Below are 13,812 nucleotides of genomic sequence, written 5' to 3'. Positions count from 1 at the left end.
ATACAGCGTTGTGAAAAATGAAATGAAAATCGCTTATTGTCACGAGTAGGCTTCAATGAAGTTACTGTGAAAAGCCCCTAGTTGCCGCATGCCGGCGCCTGTCTCGGGAGGCCAGTACGGGAATCGAACCGTTCTGCTGGCCTGCTTGGTCTGCTTTAAAAGCCAGCAATTGAGCTCAGTGAGCTAAACCAGCCCCTAACCAGTGTGACTATCATCTTGAATCTCAGATGGAGCAAGCAAAACAAAGTCGTAAACAGGGCCTTGTTGACTAGCAACAAATTAATTATGAACGTCAATGAAAATTAAAATGGGATACAATGCAAACTGATTGCCGAATCGAAGTTAATCATTTTGCATTACACAATCACTGCGCATTGCTCTCTTTGTCGCTGACGTGGCAGCAGAAACCTCGGCCATTGCTTCCATATGACAAGGCCCTAAACCCCGACTGGAAGTGATAACTTTCATAATCTATTGCACAGCTCATTGGAATATAGAAATAGTAGCTGTAACCCTGCTTTGGAAGAATATTGCCCCGGCATTCAACATAACGTAGACTCTACCTCTTAGGCTCTGGTCGCTGACAGATGAATATCAAGAACTAATGGCTTTTGGAATTATCAGCAATATCTTAATAACCAGCAACTAGCTCTATTTATTCAAAATGCAGAACAGATTTCCGTTGCTTTAGTTCCACAAGAAACGGATAAGAAGTCCCCAGAAATAAAAAAATATTATTTGAAAATGAATATAAAAATCGCTTATTGTCACGAGTAGGCTTCAATTAAGTTACTGTGAAAAGCCCATAGTCGCCACATTCCGGCGCCTGTTCGGGGAGGCTGGTACGGGAATTTTCAAATTCAATTAAACAAAGAAGCCGGCATTGTAACTGATGGGGAAAGGGAAAACTTATATTACAAATATGCGATAATACAGGAGTATAAGAACACAAACAGCAAGAGCTGGAGTATGCCATACCCTTGAAACCCGATCCGCTCATTCGTGAAATCATGGCTTGAATTTATTCATCGACTTAATTTTCCAGTCCTGTGTCCATACACCTAGATCCCTTTTGTGCCAACTGTCTATTTATCCCAATCTTCATAATGATCAGTGTTGCAGCCTTCTGTGGTGGAGAGCCTCTGTGGAGTGAAAGACTCATCGTCTCAGTTCTGAATATTTCTGTTCTATGAAATTATTGTAACATTTACTGACGACGTTTTTCCACTCGGAGGGCCGTACATCTTTTGAACTTCCTTCCGAAGCAGGTGATGGAAAAGTCTTTGAATATTTTAAAGTCAGAGGTGGCTTGATTCTTGGTAAGCAAGGAAGCATAGTTTGTCGAGGATAGGCGGGCTGCTATGTTAAGGTTATTAATAAGTTAGCCATAATCTTATTAATTGAAGCAGCACGCTCGAAGGGCCAAATGGCCAACCCCAGATCCTTGTTCGTTTGTTTGTATGTAATTGCACCAAAACGAAAATGACGTGGATTGAACATGGGCTAATGCCCATTTTGTACTGCATGCCAAGAGGAATTCTTCCTCTTCTGAATTTGTATCAGGTTTATGAAAAATTCCCCACATTCTCTGACTATTAGCTTTGACAGAGCCATTGAACTCGAAACGTGAGCTCTTTTCTCTCCCGACAGATGCTGCCAGACCTGGTGAGATTTTCCAACATTTTCTCTTTCGTTTCAGATTCCAGCATCCACAGTAATTTGGTTATTATTGGGATTTGAACCTCGGTCCCTCATTACCAGTCCAGCGACAATACCAGTGTGCCACTGCCCACCCTACCTCATCACTTGCTGCTTGATTTAATTTTAAGTGATTACCGGTGTATGATGTTCTTGCTGTAGTGAAATATCTTATTTCAGAATTACAAAACAGTGCGACATCTAAATCTGAAAAACTTGCGCTACATTAAATTATCCTGGATTACGAAACAGCATTAACATTAAAAACATGGTTTAATTCAATATCTTAAAATTACATCCATAATAAGAAGGCAGCATTTTCCATGTGATATGAGATTTTAGATCGATCCTGTGATCTACATTTTCAGAACGAAGCCTACGAAGGCTTTACAACTGAAACGTGTGAGATAACAGTGTCCGTGGGTGGCTGTTGCTTACCTTTGGTAGGGTCTTTGGGTGCTGAGTTAAAGAAAACCAATGAAACCATTAAATAAAATGAAGTTTGCCACGTACACTTATGGGGAAAACGGACAGCTATTTGATATCTTGTGAGATACCTATCAGTTAGCGATTGTTTCACACATACTCGTGAAATTAATCCCGTAAAGAAAAATGGTGAAATCTTCCATATTCAACGCCGAAATAAATTTTCAGTCTCTCGATGTCCTACATGACAGCAACATACCGAATGTTGTATTATTAGAGGATTGCTTCGGATTTTCTCTCTGATGCAAACATTGAATCCACGCACATAAATCCGCAGCCATGCATGTTCTGCAGACGGAAATACGTCAGATACATTTTTCCATGCTCAGAGAAGCCCTGAAGGTTATGAGCTTTCTCAAAAACAAACACTTCCGTAATATCCAGGCAGAAACAATTTCGACTTTTGTTCCGGAGAAGCACAATAGGGGTATAGAACGTCAATAAGGGGTTGTGTTCGATATAAACGCCGATGACATCGGCTATAAGTCAAAGGTGCCTGATCTTATGTTTCCACCAACTGCAAGCGGCAGGTGGCTCATCGGCCTGTTTCAACACTTGCTTGAAGCATCGTTTTTCAAAAGCTAAACATTGCGATTGCTTGTAATCCGAAATAAGTGCAGCAAATGCTGGAAATGTAACGGTCGACATAGAAACTCGACAAATGGTGAGAGCTCTGAAATGTCTACTTTGACTGCAATTGCAAAATACTGTGGGTTCTGGAAATCCGAAACAAAATTTGCATGTGGTGGAAATATTCGGCAGGTCGGCCACCAGTTGTGAAGAAGAAGCAGATAACGCGCTTGAAGCGTTAACTCTGTTCCGCTTCAAATATAATGCCTCACCTGTTCAGAATTTCCTCCTTGTTTATATGGTTTCTCTCGCCACAGACGATGCCCAACTTGGAAAGACTTTCCAGCATTTTATGCTTTAATTGCATGAGAAAAAAATGTTGCCAATCGTATGGTTCTGAGCACGATCCTGGTCCTTTGGCAGCGAGATACAGGACCATAAAAAACTAAAAGGAGGATATACACAGCCAGTCAGCTTTTAGATCAGCGCGCTCCCAGCGGAAGCTTTCATGGGAATCGTTGGAAATGTCACATGGAGGGGTCACAAGTAAGTAAGCCAGCGATGTAGCGAAGTCCATAATTTTGACTTGTGTGTTATTTCGTGGATTTAGCAATCCAGACGGTCAAATTTGCTCAACATGTGGCATGGGTGATCTACTCTGCATCCCGCAAGATATTCTTGCACTGAAATCATTAATGATCATTTTGAGACTGTTGATATTGTAAAACCCGCGATACTGACTCGGCTCGGCCTTCCAAATTTCGCAACAAGCAAATGAACATTGGTGGTACATGTACGGAGATGGACTGCCTTAACGGCAGAAGTGACACCACTTAATTGAGAAGATATCTTTGCAAATAATGTTTTATCGGATTTTCGTACCCGGAGAGAACTATGAAATATGAAATTCCTTCATGTTTTGCTTACCCTTGACTAGAGGATCCTTTCCTACAAAATTACATGTGAACCCTGTCCTACGCTACCAGATCTAAAAAAACACCAATGCCTGGTGGTTTCTAGAACGTGCTGTTCTCAAAATCTGGTCAAAATAAATTCTATGACTCGTCCTCAAGGCCTACATTTTCTAATTTAAGTTCTCAAATTCAGATAGCTTTGTTGCCGTACCTCATTATTTCGTGTTGTTTACTCTCCTCTACAATCTAGCGCAAATTAGTTGGCCTATTATCTAAAAATCAACGCAGATGGTCACGGCTCCATATCGATCCCCACCACTCTCGACATAACCTGGAAAATGGCCGCCGAGAACTCCCTGAGTCTGCGGCCAGACAAGAACATGTGATTTACGGGTCTCTGGGGGACCGGTTTTGTCTCCTGGTGGAGAATGGCGCACACCTACAGGTACCTGAGCTCAGTCCCTTTTCGGGAGTTAGACACTCTCTGACAGTGTCCCAAGGGTCGCCAGTCTATCATTCACGTACATGTCCTCTACTCTCAATGTCGCTCTGTTTTTCCTCCACATCCCAAATGTGGCATCTATTCTCGACGATCGGAACGTATGGTTTTTGCAGACGGGGGCCTGTAAGTGTATCTCGCCAAGTTTGAAATGGCACCTGAACTGATTCTATGTCGTTAGTGTGGCCACTAACACTGGGCCGCTGGAGTGTTTGTGTGTGTGTGTATGTGGAGGAGGAGGGAGGGGGACCGAGCGGAAGCGGTGTGGTGGCCAGCACACGGGTAGGCGCAGGGGGCTGCATCCATTCGGACCCAGTCCGTCTCTGATTCCTTAGCCACCCCTCATCCTCCCCGCATTTGCCTCCCAGTGTTGGAGTAGGCGGCTCCGCAGGCCCAGGCTCCCCACGTGCCACGCCCGCTATAAGATCGTCTTGCGTATCCTAGGCAGTTTCCCCGCCCAACCCACACCATCCATCGTCGGAGTCCTTCTCGATTCTGGTGAAGAAGGATTTGAGTATGATCGGGAGTGATCTTAATACGTGGAGCAACCGAGCATTAATCTTGGCCATCTGCATCTTTCTCAACTCTGTAAACCCCTCTTTACCTCCTCCACCAAACTGGAGAGGTTCCATTTATGGAGTTTCGTCTAGGCGTCGGCACTACGATTCCCAACTACCAGAACTTGGTTTGGGTTACTTTAAACAGCTTTTATTTCAGCTCTGCTCTTCCCTTTCAGGGTTTGACCGCGAAGATTTTGTTCTTTTCCTGAATTGAGTTTTTCACCTGAGAAGGCACTGAACTCCCTGAAGAGCTCTGTGACCATGCTGGGTAGGGGGCTGGACACATTTGGCGCAGGTCATCCACACAGAGTGAGACTCTATGCTCTCTGCCTGCTTGCCGAATGCCCGGTCACCACCCTGCCAATCTAAGGGTGATGGCCAGTGGTTCGACTACGAGTGCGAAGAGGAGAGGGAATAACGGGAGCCGGAACCCCATTCTCTTTCCCCTGTTACCCAAAATCACTCTGAGCTTGTGGAGTTCGTTCCACGTTGGAGCGCTTTACAGGGGCCCACCGACTTGGTGAACCCTGCTCAAAACCCAAACTGTTCAAGCACCTCCATGAGGAACCTCCATTCTACGTAATCGAAGGCATTCTCAGCGTGCATGGAGAAGATCTACTCTGGTGTTCCCTCTACGGCTGGGGTCATTTTTAGATTCAGCAGGCATTTGATGCTCGCTGTTAGTTGGCTGCTCTTGACACAGCCAGTCTGATCCTCCGTGATTATTTCCCACAGACAGCTCTACAGGCGCCTCGCCAATGCTTTCAGTAGGACTTTTGCATCAATGTTTAAGAGAGAGATGGGTCTGTATGCCTCATTTTAGCGGTCAGTCACATCGAGGCCAGGGCCAGTGTGGGAGGCACAGCCGCCTTTGACAATGTCATTGAACGTCTTCCGAAATTGCGGAGCGAGCGCTGCTGAAATCTCTTTGTAAACGTCTAGTGGGAATCCATCCGCTCCTGGTGCTTTCCATGTCTGCATGGAATTATTGCTTTCTACGATTTCGCCCAGTTTTAGTGGTGCTTTCAGTCCTTTATTCCTATCTTCCTCCACTGCTGGTATATCCAATTTGTCAAGAAACTGTTCCATCAACGAGTCTCCCTCCGGGGTTCGAACATGTATAGCCCTTGGTAGAAGTTTAGAGAGGCCTCGTTAAGCTCATTTGGATCTGTTATCATCGTATGATTTATGTCCCTAACTTGTGCTATCTCTTTCACCACTGCCAGTATTCTCAGCTGGTGCGCCTGCCTGTGGCTGGCGTTGTCTGCATGTTTTAGAAGGACCCCCCCGTGCCTGGCGGAGCTGCTAGACTGCCGTCCTTGTGGAGAGCAGATCGAATTCCACTTGCGCTTTATCCTTTCCGCCAGCAGCTCCAGGGTTTGGGCCACTGAATGCCGCTGATCGACCTCTAGTATAGAGTCGATCGGTTATTGCTTGGCTGCCTTACTGTCCTGTCACTGAGGGCCCTATGAGCTATGATCTAACCCCTGATCACCGACTTCAGTGCATTCCAGAACGTGTAGGATGAGATCACCCCATTTGGTTCAATGGCTTGGCCTTTCTTCGTGAGAAATTCCTAATCGGCAAGGGCAGCTGCGCCAACCTCCATGGAAGTCATTGGGCCTGGCCCTTCACCAACTTCACGTCCAGGTAATGTGGCGCGTGGTCGGAGATTACAATGGAAGAGTATTCTGCCTTTGTTTACCCCTGGAAGCACCCTTTTCACGACAGAACAATCTATGTGTGAGTTTTCCCGCTTTCGGGCTTCTAGATCTATGTGGCTCAGTTTCTAATAAACGTTCTCCCATTTAATAGAATGATGAGGAACTTATTTGATAAGAAGTTAATTTATTGCTTCAATTTTCCTTAATTTTTCCGTTTAAAGCTTGGAGTCTGCCGGAACCCGGAGCCATATGATTCAGAGGCAAGTGTACATCAAATTAACATACCATCATCTGATGAAGGGCTGAGACCTGCAAATAGAAATATGAGACTGCATAGTATTCGTATGAAATCTGAAATCATTCTGCTCGTATACTTGTATGGCTCAACCAAAAATGTGGGTTTACTTCGTGACTTTAACGATTTAGATTATTTCAGCATTAGTGCCAACGAAAAGCAACGAACCTGACCTTCAACTGACATTTTAAGTGCAATGGTAGCTAAGTACACGTTTTAGTTTATAATGCATTTTATATATTATCAAGCCATGCCAAAAATCCATTGAATTAGACCTAGATAAAAACAAATTACTGTGGATACTGGAATCTGAAACCAAAGAGAAAATGCTGGAAAATCTCAGCAGGTCTGGCAGCATCTATTGGAAGAGAAAAGAGCTAACGTTTCGAGTCCAGCTTTGACAAAGGGTCATCTGGACTCGAACCATCTTTTCTCTCCCTACAGATGCTGTCAGACCTGCTGAGATTTCCAGCTTTTTTTCTTTGGTTTTGAATTGCAACTAATTGCGTATTCCAGCAAAATTAATTTGCGAATATCAGTAAAATATTGTTTAATTCGTTGACTTGTAATGAATCTGACAAATTGTTTTCAAGTATATTGGTGAATAACAAATGTTGCTATCCATCATTCTCCAGCATCTAAACGCTGTGCTCTGTTTACCTTTATGTCGAGGTGCAGCCTGCTTACCCATTGGTTCCTTACTGAGTTCCAGTTGGGCGACATCTCGGCAGCAGTACTGACGCTTCCATCTTCCATTGCTCCTGTGCTTCTTCCAAGATAACTGGCGATATTTGCCGCAGTGCCCATGCTACAGACACAATTAAAGAAGTGTTTTCCCTGAAAATTTCCCACTACTCTGCCGAATTGAATTACTTTTTCCGCGTTTCACCGTCAATCTTGAACATGAAAAATGAACGCAGCATGTAAATAAAGTTTCACTCAATACATCTGTACGTATCTTTGTAAATACTGTCGACAGGCAAAGGGAAAACAGGGGGACATGCACCTACCCATGGAATTTACAGTGCAGAAAGAGGCCATTCAGCCCATCGAATCTCCGCCGGCCCTTGGAAAGAGCACGTTACCTAAGCCCCACACCTCCACCCTATATCCCTATAACCCAGTCTAAACCTTTTGAACACTAAGGACAATTTTGCATGGCCGATCTACATAACCTGCACATCTTTGGACGTGGGGGGAAACCGGGGCACCCGGAGGAAACCCACGCACACACGGGGAGAACGTGTAGACCCCACACAGGCAGTTACCGAAGCTGTGAATCGAACCTTAGAACCTGGAGCTGTGAAGCAACTGTGCGCTAACCACTATTCTACCGTGATGCCCCTTGATTCAGCGTCGTTCGGTGCTCTGCCGTTGTTTACTTTATGAAATAGGGAAAATTGAGATTGAAATTGAGAAGTGAGATTTAGAGTTTAAATTCATGATTTAGGTGCTATGGACAGGAAAATGAAAACTGCAATCGGAGTGTTACGATAATAGCGTATAGTGTTGTGAAAATAAAGCTTTGTCCAGTCCTTTTGAGTGTTAAATCGATTTATTTTGCAATTGTTTTGAGAAAAGCCAAGTTCTTCCGTACGTTCCGCAAGTTGACACACATGGTGAAAATAATACATTGGCTCGGAATTCTGCGTCGGAAGGTATGGCGTCTCCAGGGAATTTTGTTTATGGAGATATAAAGTTGAATCCTGCAAAAGTAAAACAAATTAAAATGCGAATCAGAAATCTTGCGATTATTTGACTTCGAATAATAGTATTTGGGACAATCACAATGTGCTTAAGTACAAGCAATTAGCTGGGAAGGCTGGGTTAATTTAACTAAGCTCCCGATCAGGAGGAGAACATGGGTAGATAAACCGTGTCACAGATCCTGGGAATGCGTAAAATAACAAGCCCATTAAAATAGAGGGTGTTGAGGATGGGAGAGGAGGTGGAGTGCCTATGCGAGTTTGAATTCGTTCAACTTTGTCTGAGAAAACAGAACGACCATCTCACGTTTAATTTGCAATAAGATAATGTCCCCATTGGTGTGAACGATACACGCAGAAAGAGAGATGCGGCCCTATCGTCATAATTTAGCGAGATAGGTCTGAACTTCGTAAATAGGATAACAAAATAGCAATCACCGGATTATTCCCATAAAAAAACAAGCGCACGTGGGCATGAAAATAAGAGGATGAAGCAGATGAAGTAATGGCTGGAAAGATGGTACACGAAGGAAGCATTTCGATTGTTGGAACATTGCAATCAGCTTTGAGAGCGATAGGACATATACAGGCCGGATATTTTGCGAGACTGCGTCTCTTTCCTGATATTGCTGAGGGGGGGGGGGGGGTTAAATTAATATAGCAAGGGATGCAGGAACCAAGAGGACATACAAGGATTAAAAGCAAACTACTGCGGTTGCTGGATTCTGAAACCAAAGAGAAAATGCTGGGAAATCTCTGGCAGCATCTGTAAGGAGCGGAAAAGCTAACGTTTCGAATTCAGATGTCCCTTTGTTAAATATATAAAACAGAGAAAGAGGGGAATATTTATACTGTGGAGTGAGAATGAAAGATGAGTCACAATCACAGGAAACTAGGGACACGGGTGCTAATAGCCACAGAAACCACCGAGAAAGTGTGCCAATGGCAGTCCCAGGAGAAAAAAAAGGTGTGCATGGCCAAACAGCAGAGAAACTAACATCAGAGGATAAACTATGACAGATATAGATGTGGGGGGAGGGGATGGGGAAGCAAAGATGAGAAAGGGTAAGGAAAGGTGGATAAAATGGGGGGGGGGGGGCTGAAATATATATAAAGAGAGACAAGAGATAAAGAAATGGCAAAAGATAGTTAAAATGAAAGGGGGTGAAAACAAATGGGTCGAGGTGGAGTAGAGCTAATCATCTGAATCTGTTGAATTCGATGTTGAGACCGGAAGGCTGTAGCATGCCTAACCAGAAGATGAGATGTTGTTTCTCCAGTTTGCGTTGAGTTTCACTGGAACATTGCAGCAGGCCAAGGACAGACACGTGGGCATGGGAGCAGGGTCATGTGTTAAAATGCCAAGCAACGGGAAGGCCAGGGTCCTGAATGTGCACAGACCGAAGGTGTTCAGAAAAGCGATCACCCAGTCTGCGTTTGGTCTCTTCTACATAGGGGAGACCACATTGGAAGCAATGAATTCAATAGACCAGATTCAATGAGTTGAAAGTGAAACGCAGCTTTACCTGAAATGAGCGTTTTGGGCCTGGGATGTTAAGCATGGAAGAGGCAACGGGGCAGGTGTTGCACCTTCTGGAACTGCATGGGAAGGTGCCAGGGCTGATGGGAGACGAGTTGAGTATGGTGGAGGTTGACTAGATTATCTCGGAGGGAACGGTCTCTGCGGAATGCTGAAAGAGGGAATGAAAGGAAGATGAAATTGGTGGTGGCATCAATGGCAGAGGATTATGCTTTGCGTATGGAGACTGGTGTGGTGAAATGTGAGAACGAGGGGGACTCTATCCTTGTTCTGGGAGGGAGGCAAGGGGATGAGGGGAGTGGCGCAGGAGATGGACCACACACTGTTGAGGGCCGTGTCAACAACTGTAGGTGGGAAATCACGGTTGAGGAAGAAGGAACACATTTTCGAAGCAGCATTTTAGAAAGTGGCATCATTGGAACAAATGCAACGGACGCGAAGAAGCTGAGAGAAAGGGATGGAGTCCTTACAGGGGGTTGGGTGCGAAGGGCAGTAGTCCAGATAGCTGTGGTGGTCAGTGGGTTGCAGTGAATATTAGTAAGGTAGTCTATTGCCGAAATTGGGGACAGAAAGATCAAGGAAGGGAAGTGAAGAGCCTGAGATGGACCAGATGAAAGTGATGGAGGGGTGGAAACTGTAAGCGATGTTGATGAATTTTTCCAGGTCCGTACGTGAGCATGAAGCGGCACCAAAACAGTCATCAATGTGCCGGTAAAGGAGTTGCGGGAGGAGGCCCGCGTAGGTCTGGAAGAAGGAATTTACCACATACCTCATAAAAAGTCAAGGACAGCTAGAACCCATGCGGGTACCCATTGCTATAGCTTTGACTTGGAGAAAAAGGGATGAGTTAAAGGAGAAGCTGTTGAGAGATATAGTACGAGTTCAGCCAAGCGTTGGAGAGTGGTGGTGGATGGGAATTGCCCAGGCCTTTTTTCGAGAAAGAAGGAAAGAGATAACAGACCATCCTGGTGTGGGATGGAGCTGCAGAGAGATTGCACATCCATGGTGAATGGGATGCGGTTAGGGCCCGCGAACTGGAAGCTGTCAATATGACGCAGGGTATCAGAGGAATCCCGGATGTAAGTGGGGAGGTTATGGACCAGAGGAGTGAGTATTGAGTCAAGATAAGAGGAAGGAAGTTCCGTGGGCAGGAGCATGCTGACACAATGGATCGACCAGGAGAGTCCTTTTTATGGATTTGAGGAATTTGGGAAGGACGTGAAAATATTATTTGTGGCTCTTGTAGAGAACTGGTCAAAGAATGGAAGGTTGGAATTTTAAATATTTATGTATGTAACGAGCTGATAATAATTGAAAGAAAGAAAAGGACTGAGTAGTGCATCGCATAAAAAGGGCATCGCAGTTATGGAGAGAGAGAAGATGTCCCAGAATCTTCAATGAAAGACAATAATTGGCTAGGGCTTAGAAAGAAGAAAGGTGCAATTGCAAGGATCCATGTAGTCCGTCGGCCGCCAACGAATTTCTCAGGAGAAAGCGGGGTGGTCTTTCTGCAGGAGACACACCTCCGCGTGAAGGACCAGGTTAGGTTAAGGAAGGGGTGGATCGGGCTGGCTTTCCATTCGGGATTCGATTCAAAATCGAGTGGAGTGGCAATTTCAATGAGCAAGAAAAAGGTATTTGTGAGTGAGAAGGAAGTGAGGGATCTGGGTGGGAGATTTCTGAATGGGGTATTGGAATGGGCATCTGTGGTGTTGATAAATGAGTAGGCATCAAATTGGGAGGTTGCGGGATTTATGAGGGGGTTGCTGGCAGCAATCCCAGCCTTGGCCAAGGAGCAGTTGATCATGGGAGGAGATTTTATCTGGATCCTGGAGCAGGCTCTGAAAGAGCACCTGGGTCTGAGGGAGGTGCTGGATAGTATCAAGGATATGAAGTCGGGGAAGGCCCCAGGGTAGGATGGCTATCCGGCGGAATTTTATGAGTATGCGATGAACCTAGCACCACATCTTCTGGGGTCATTGAGTGAGGTGTTGGAGAAGTGACAGCTGCCGGAGATGATGATGCAGACTAAGGAGCTCTTTCAGGGCCTGCCTCTTTACTTCCTCCAACTGTGGAAACTCCAGCTCGTCCAAAAGAGTCGCACGTCCCGCTCCTATTCCCCGGGTCCGCTTTGCACAACCCCTCGTAATAATCTCTAAATGCCTTATTATCTTCCCCTGCTCCGACAACACATCTCCAGCCCCTGTCCTCATCCTCACAGGCAGCTCTCCAGCAATATAAGTAGGTTGTTGAATGAGTAATTGTTCCTTCTGAAGCCCTGGCACCAGAGGTGCTGGTGTCCATGGACGTGGAGAAGGTATTCGACCGGGTGGAGTGGTGGTACCTGTTCGAGGTTCTGGACAGGTTTGGGTTTGGGTCGAAATTTGTGGCATATGTGTGCTTGCTATATTTGGCTAAGGGCGAGTGTACGGACGAATTACGGAGCTTGAAATGACACAGAAGTATAAGGCAGAGGTGGCCACAGTCGTCATTGTTATTTGCGCTGGCCATATAGCCGAGGATCGGCAGAGCGGGACGGTATTATGAGGTGACAGAGAGCATTGGGTATTGCTTTGTGCCGACAACCTTATATTTTATGTTTTCTACCCGCTGGTGTGTATGGGACGGAACATGGGCCTGCCTGGAAGGTTTGGGGAGTTCTTGGGTGATAAGCTGAATGTAGGGAAAAGCGAAGTGTCCCTGGTGAATCAGCTGGGACGGCGAGCCATTCGCGGGAGGGGTGGGTGGGGGGGGGGGGGGGGGGATTGGTGGTTGGGGGGGGGGGGGGGCGGGGATTCCATTTCAGGTGGCTAGGGATATGTTCAGATATTTGGGGATTCAGGTAGTGAGGCAATGGACGGTCCTCCAGAAATTGAACTTAAATAAGTTGATCGAGGAGGCCAGGGGAAATCACGAAGTGGTATGCATTGCAGTTTACTTCGGTGGGGAGCGTCCAAATGGTAAAAATGAATATTCTGCATGGTTCCTGTTTATTTTCCATACACTGCCGATCTTTATATCAAAGTCCTTTTTTTTGGAACGTGGACACGATTATTTTGGACTTTGCATCGGCGGGGCAGGTGCCGAGGGTGAGGGGGGACCTGCTACAGAGGCAGCTGGGGGCGAGGGGGCGGATTTGGCGTTGCCGAACCTGCTTCATTGTAATTGGGCGGCGAATGTGGATAGGTGCGGCGATGGTGGGGAGGAGAGGGGGGCGAATGGGTTAGGATGGAGGTGGAATCTTGCAAGGGGTCCAGCTTAAGGGCCATGGTGTCGGCAGCATTGCCAATGTCGCCGAGTAGGTATTCAGGAAGCCCGGTGTTGCAGTCCACGATGACGATTTTGAACAAGTTGAGGAGGCATTTTAGGTTGGAGGGGATCTCTATGTTATTGTCCCTGTGTGTGAACAATGGGTCTGATCCCGCAGAGCGGGTGGGTGGGGGTGGGGGTGTGGTGGGGAGGGGTGGTGTGGGGTGGGGTGGGGGGGGGGGTAGTGGTGCGTGGATAGTTTGTATACGAGGTGGAGGGAAGTGGGGCTGGCCAAGGCGAGGGATTTGTATTTGGAGGAAAGATTTGTCAGTTTGGACGAGCTGAGGGGGAAGGTAGAGCTTCGGAGAGCGAGTGATTTCAGGTGCCTGATGGTGAGGGACTTTGAGCGAAAGGCCTGGAAGGAGTTCCCTTGGTTCCCGAGATATATCCTGCTGGAACAACGCTGCTTCCGGATGTGGAAGGGGAGGGAAGATTTAGAAATATATACAGGTGGCTGAGAGAGCAGGGAGGCGAGCAAGTGGTGAGGAGTAAGGGAAAATGGAAAGGGGAGGTGGGACTGGAGATCAACTAGGGAGTATGGAGTGAGGAAATGCGGAGGGTAAACGGGACT

The 13,812-nt window shown here is 46.2% G+C and overlaps 1 protein-coding gene across 1 annotated transcript in view; it reads right to left on the bottom strand.

Annotated features, from left to right (window-relative positions):
- LOC119975530 (zinc-binding protein A33-like) overlaps positions 1-13,812 on the bottom strand; it is a 556,168-nt gene that overhangs the window by 246,278 nt on the left and 296,078 nt on the right. Inside the window, exons 54-55 of the mRNA XM_038815321.1 lie at positions 6,677-6,700; positions 2,137-2,157 (exon numbers count right to left, since the gene is read on the bottom strand). Of these exons, the coding sequence (XP_038671249.1) occupies positions 2,137-2,157; positions 6,677-6,700 (45 nt within the window). The remainder of the gene's footprint in view (positions 1-2,136; positions 2,158-6,676; positions 6,701-13,812) is intronic.

This window comes from Scyliorhinus canicula, chromosome 13 (assembly GCF_902713615.1).
Source record: "Scyliorhinus canicula chromosome 13, sScyCan1.1, whole genome shotgun sequence".
Taxonomy (NCBI): Eukaryota; Metazoa; Chordata; class Chondrichthyes; order Carcharhiniformes; family Scyliorhinidae; genus Scyliorhinus; species Scyliorhinus canicula.
Note: the sequence above shows the minus strand (reverse complement) of the source record. Positions and strands in the feature narration are given on the sequence as shown.